General features: G+C 46.8%; 1 protein-coding gene across 1 annotated transcript; it reads left to right on the top strand.

Moving 5' to 3' along the window:
• Positions 1 to 294: 294 nt before the first annotated feature.
• LOC125523336 (putative F-box/LRR-repeat protein At5g02930) lies at positions 295 to 4,893 on the top strand. The gene is made up of 4 exons (XM_048688383.2): positions 295 to 1,648; positions 2,989 to 3,150; positions 3,234 to 3,438; positions 4,529 to 4,893. Exons 1-4 carry the CDS (start codon positions 731 to 733, stop codon positions 4,561 to 4,563), a joined length of 1,320 nt encoding a protein of 439 aa, XP_048544340.1. The 5' UTR covers positions 295 to 730; the 3' UTR covers positions 4,564 to 4,893.
• The last annotated feature ends 1,415 nt before the right edge of the window (positions 4,894 to 6,308 follow it).

Genomic DNA, 6,308 nt, shown 5'->3' on the forward strand with positions numbered 1-6,308 from the left:
GGCGGTTTGGGGCGCCCGACCTTAGATGCTCTAAGGCGGCGGTGTTTGATCAATTTCTCCAAATACATCATCAGATTCGTAATATAGGAATTCATACATTGCTTCAGAATGACCCGGTGGAGATTTTATGGACGGTTCATGTAGACAATTATGTGTCCAAATAAATTAAATTTGAATTTGAATTGTTTAATTTTAAAACTTTATTATACTAGGTATTTGAACTGTAGTTAGAACTACTCTTATTCCAATTGGAGATGCCTTTTTTTTGGTAATATCAATTGGAGATGCCTTGACGAGCCAAACAGCTCGTTCCAAACAGCTTGAGTAGGGACCGTGGATCACGGTGACCCGTCTGGGAGCGAATCCGCTAGTGGGGAACTCTCTGTGCCCTCCGCTTCGCCTCGCTGCAGCACTTCCTGCCCCCTCGTCTTCTCCGCTGGCCTACCCCGATCCAGTCGCCACGGCCACCGCCTCTCCCAGTTTCCACCTGTACGTCATTCCCTGTAGGCGCCGCCGTCCGCTGCACGTTCCACCACCTCTACCCCCGTCCACGGTGGCCATCGCCTAGGCCCCACCTCATTGTCCTCCTCTTGGGCGGCCGCCGGCGCCTCCGCCGTTGCTCCCATGGCGTTAGGGTCGAACGGTCCCGGGAGAGCCGACTGCTGACTGAAGCCCGAGCGCAGGTGTTTTCTTGCCCGGTGGAACTGAGGCCCGCCACCTGTTCGACGGAATGCCGAAGAGGCGCAGGACCAGCGAGGAGGCGACCGATGCGAGCGGCGAGGATCTCATCAGCGCCCTGCCTGACGCCGTCCTCCAGGTCGTGCTGTCCTTTCTGCCCTCGGACGAGACAGTGCGGACGTGCGTGCTCGCTCGGCGCTGGCGCCACCTCTGGAAGTCCACACCCGCCCTACGCATCATCCAGGGTGTTGTGATGTACTGGAATGCCGAGGAGATGAATAGCTTCGTGAACTACCTTCTACTCTTCCGCGACCGCTTGCCCTTGGATGAATGTGAGATCAGTTACACCAATCCCTATGGCCTTGCCAATGAGGAATACAGTGAGATATTCCGGTTTGCTAATATGTGGATCCGCTATGCCGTGTCGCTCTGCCAAGCTCAGGTGCTCAAAGTCTGCATCCGCAATGTGCCCGTCTATCTGATGTGTGGCAATTCGACTCTCATGTCACAGTTTCTCAGGAGGGTGGAGCTTACAGGTGTGAATATGTGGAAACATTCACTAGACTTCTCAAGCTGCCCCGCATTGGAGCATCTGAATCTGTGCTCTTCAGCAATTTATGGCCCCAAGATCTCATCCCAATCAGTGAGACGTCTAAGCATCACTCAATGTGAATTCAATGTGAACACTGGTTCCCGGATATGTATTTCTGCCCCATGTCTCGTATACTTGCAACTAGCTGATGTTTTTGGGACTGCTCCTCTGCTTGAGAGAATGCCGTTGTTGGTAACAACATTTATCAGGCTTGGTCACGGTGGTTTTGGTACCTGTACACATGAAGCTTACGGGGATTGTGATGAATGTTTTCCCTATGGTGGCTCCTTTAATTATCGTGACAGCAATGACTCTGTGCTTCTACAAGGCTTGTCAGGCACCACCAGTTTAGAGTTGACGACTATTGATCCTGATGTGGTATGCTTGCTCTTCTGCTTTAAATCCCAAAGTCTCCTAGTGGCTAGTATTGCTTTCGATGTACTATACATGTGTATTTGTCATCAACTATACATATACTCACATTTTCAAAATCTCCTTACAGTTTGCATTGTCACCATGTAAAGTATTTGGGTAATCAAATTTTCATGACCAAACCTACTACTCCCTCCGATTCATATTAATTGTTGCTGGTTTAGTACAGCTTTAGTATAGTTGTACAAAACCAGCGACAATTAATATGGATCGGAGGGAGTAACTTTTTCATGATAATGAATTCGTGTATTATTCTTCAGATTCATCACTTGCCTGCATGCTTTCCATTCAACTAGATCGGTGTGTTAGCTTTCCGTTAGATATGGAACTGGATGATCAAGTATATAGGGATGTGGTGTAATCAATTGACATGTGCTTGCACAGATTATGCATGTAGCAAGACCGGGCGTAATTGAGCTACTAAACGAAAGTATCAGTGTGATGTATTGTAGTGCACATCTTGAGTGATCTGTTACATGTGGTTCCTGGTACAGTGATTATAGCACCGATCTGTATTGTAATTGCAGTACATAGTATAATTATAGCACTGATTATTTCAAAAGTACATGGAACACGTAGTTATTATATCCAGTAAGAAGCCCTTACCCATAAGTCCAAGCATGTTACTATTGATTGAGATTTTACCACAGGAGGATCGTGTAAGATTCTGACATGCCAACATTTAGCACCATGTTACCAGGTTATATTGACTTATACTTGCAAACCAATTTTTTTGGCCCCAAAGTCAGCACTTCTGAAGTAAGCCATTTTGGTGCAAGCCCATCTGAGTTGATACGTACTTTGCCAGTCCAACATGGTGGCAGGGCTCTGAGCACATTTTGGGAATAGGGTGTTACTGTCTTACTGACATAAAGGACTCGACGTCAAATATTAGAGACCCAATTTATAAAACTGAAAGTGCAAGTACCAAATCGATAAACAAAAAGCGTCAGAGGGATCGATACATAGTTTTAAGAAACGATTGTAGGTCAATATTGAAATTTTACTCACTTTGCACACAATATGTTTTTATACTATTGGAATTTTCAATGTCAAGACTTTTTGAAGTGTAGGATTGAGAATAATCAGCCGGTTACATTAATTCTTTAGGATTCTAAATCTGAAACCTATTCAATATGATGTGTTATCTGTCTTCTCCAGAAGATCAATCTAGACTCAATAAGACCTACCAGAGCTCCTAGTCATTTCAATATAATTGGAAAATAGTATCTAGTACTTTTTAAAATTTCAATTTTGTTTGTTCTTACTGCTCGCGCTTGGTGCAGTTCACTTTCAGAAAGGATTTGAAACAGTGCCCTACATTTAGTATGCTCAAGACATTATTACTCAATGAGTGGTGTGTAGCGGCTGACTTTGGTGCACTAGTTAACTTCCTTCAGTGCACGCCAATTCTGGAGAAACTTATTATTCAACTTCGACTTGAAAAGGTATATGTTGTCCAAGTATGGTAGCTTTGTCTTGTTGGAGGTACTATGTGTCATTTATTGATTTGAGTAAAATATTTTGTTAGCTTCCGAGAGAGAATTCTATGATAGAAACGTATGAAAGCTATAACCCAGCAGTACAGTTGGTATTGAAGCATCTCAAGGAAGTAGAAATCAAATGTCATAAGGAAGACGAGGTGGTTTGCCAGATTGTGAAGATCTTGAGTACCTTTGGAGTACTTTCTGATCAAATTGACATCCAAGTTATCCAAAAGGCATATGTTTCTGGAAGTAAGTTAGCTATTATTACTTTTCATGATTCATGTGTTTCCGCTATTTGCATTTGTGTTTAAAATTTTTGTCGATAATTACCATCACGAAGTAAGTTACTTATCATCACTCGACTTGATTGTGGCTTTCTATGGTAAAAAACTGCACTCTTACGTTACTTTGAAATATTTCAAATTAGACATTTCACACATGTATAAGAATTAAAAAAACGCAGGCTTAATGGAATGCAAGTGTAAACCTAAGCACAAGCAGCGGTGCATAGCTGTATCCTGTCACTGCCATTTTCCCATCTTTTGGCTGCAAATGCCTAAATAGCACCATGTCATACCTGGAGTCCACATTGGCGGTCCTTGGCAGGCCATCGGTAGTTAGCTGTTGTCAATATAGCTGCAGATGGTACCCAACATCATCTTTTTGAGATTTTGCATTTGACCATGGGAACAGTAATTTCGAAAAAGTACTTGTCCATCTCCAGTAGGAAATCTTGTTCTAGTGGATGTGACAAAAAGCTGGTCCATCAATGTCGTAGGAATGACTGTAGATCATGATACCATCTCAATTATCTCCATTAGCTGACACAACTCTCTGTGCTGTTGCCTGTTGCATCTCTTCACTCAAGATATGAGCACTGGTTAAAGGGGAGATTATCTATTCTTGCACTAGCAGCTTAGCATGAGCACTTTGGTAGCTTTGTAGGCCGCGGAAACGTTCAAAATGTCTGATCCACCTTAGAAGGCTGCAGTAGCCGAAATTCTCAGCCGGTTACGAGTTAATCCCTCTGTCCATTACCACAACTAACCACGCACACAGACCAAGGAGACACATAACTTCTCTCGAAACGTTTAAGCTAGGGCAGGTATAAAACAATTCAATAGCTACACTTTGATTATCTCAATGGACAATTAAATGGAGACTCTTCCGAGGTCGTGGGAAGGTAATACCGAAACGGGAGAGCAGTGACACATCCTCCTAGCTTTCCAGCAATTAGATCATCTTGCATCCCGGTGTAAGTGTGAAGGCATTCGATGCATTGCAAGATCCAGCGCTGCCAACTCTCCAATGCTTATTGTGTTCTGTTGTGTTTCTGCAGGTTTCAGCTTCGAGCAGACTGAGATCCTGGATTGATGATCGATCTTCAGTCTCCTGATCGCTTGGGCACCTGTCTACTACAGCTATGAGTTTGTGGCCTTCTGATCTGGATGTTCTAGCAGTCTTGCTTTATCTGAACCTTGCGTTCTGAGTGAGTACCAGGACGTCCATGTTAGCTCAGGATCACTATGCTGGTTAAAATTGGTCTCAAGTTCGTTTGCATTTGGTGTGGGTGTCCGTTATGCAATGGTTGCCCTTGGAAACATGGTTGATGGGCTTCAAAGTGTTGTTTGTTATCTGTCCTTGGATTAGTTCGGCAGACTTTCCGAACGGTCTGAGTTTATGTCACCAACTTGCTTATTATCAGCTCCGCTTCTCCTGTCTGTCTCCTTTATGTTTCTTTAGATTAGATAGATTTATTCGGTTGGCTGTGATGTGTGCACATTTTGGTTCGAAATTGCTTTGGACCGCTCTGATGTGCTGATCTGACAAGGCCGCGGGTTCATGCCTGCACTCCTGTGCGCTATTCTACCCTCGGGGTTCCAAATCTGCATCTAGAGGTGTCGCAGTTTCTTGAAAAGGGGTCGTATATATATGCCAACTAAAGTAAGGCGCAGGCTAATAAGTTCATCCAGCAGAAAGTTTGAATCCTCTTCAAATCTTGAAACTATCATCATCAGGTACTACAAAAGACACCACGCGATGCCCCGGCCATGGTGTTGTATTGCCCGCGCGGTGCGAACGTACCACCAGGCAGCAGCTGCTAGTACATCACAGTATTCCGTTCCCGTTGCCGTTGGCATCACGTGGCTGCCGTCACTCTACCCCCAGCACGGCCGCAAATCGCACGAGCAGGAGCAGGGGGTAACATGGGTGAACAGTAGCCGTTGGCAGAGGGATCAGACTTAATCAGGTCGGCCCTTTGTCTTCCACCGGGCCGTGGCGTTGGACGTATGCGTCCGTATCCCGCGCGGCGGCGTGCGTGACCGTCGTCCCGTTGCAGCGCGGTCGGTCGAGAGCGGAAGAACGGGGAAAAACGGCAAGGGAACCTGTGGTGGTCCAGTCCAAACACCGAGTACGTGCCCGTCCTTCTCACGACCGCCTGCCTAGGAGGACCCAGGGAATGCGCGTCCTTGGGGTCTCGGGCTCGCAGTCTGCGTGACGAACATGACAGGGAATGCGCGTCGCGCGCCGTGCCATACCATGTTGCCCGCCGCCGTTCCCAGACCACGCACACATCGGTCGAACCAGGAAAGAGGCAGAAGTAGCTGGTCGTCGGCGCAGACCATCCGCCGGAGGCCCGAGATGCGTACGCAGATAGCACGCGCCGTTCGGTCAGCCAGCTAGACTCCTCTCCTCTAGTCTAGAGAAAGCGGTCCGGTCACACCCGGCGAGCGACGCCGTTTTTCTGGGCCAAAACACGGCCGGCCATGCGTGTCCACGCATGGCTCCGCTTCCTCCGATCCACCGTCACATCCTTGATCCGTTGCGACGCGGTTTCCATTCGCCGCTTGGTGACAGACGCACTGCTACGCGCCTCGGCCTTCCAGTTTTTTTTTTCTTTGAGGGATGGGCCTTCCAGTTTTGCGCGAACGTTCCCATACGATCGAATTTGCAGCGAGGCCCGACGCGTGTACGCATTTGGGGTGTACAACGCTTTCGCGATTCCGTTCCAAGAGCACGTTACGCGCTAGTGCGGCGACGCTGTTTTGTTCTGGTCGGTTTGGTCGTCTCGTCGATGTGTGCTGTGCAGATGAATGTGTCAAATGTTCTGGAAGGAG

The sequence above is a fragment of the Triticum urartu genome, chromosome 7A (genome assembly GCF_056163025.1).
Source record: "Triticum urartu cultivar PI428250 chromosome 7A, HENAU_Tu73, whole genome shotgun sequence".
Classification (NCBI taxonomy): domain Eukaryota; kingdom Viridiplantae; phylum Streptophyta; class Magnoliopsida; order Poales; family Poaceae; genus Triticum; species Triticum urartu.

Bases quoted from the DNA above. Each gene is read 5' to 3' on its own strand.
- LOC125523336 (XM_048688383.2), top strand. From the start codon at position 731: ATGCCGAAGAGGCGCAGGACCAGCGAGGAGGCGACCGATGCGAGCGGC. The intron at 3,151-3,233 runs GTATATGTTGTC...ATATTTTGTTAG, and splicing joins TTCAACTTCGACTTGAAAAG to CTTCCGAGAGAGAATTCTAT. The intron at 3,439-4,528 runs GTAAGTTAGCTA...GTGTTTCTGCAG, and splicing joins AAAGGCATATGTTTCTGGAA to GTTTCAGCTTCGAGCAGACT.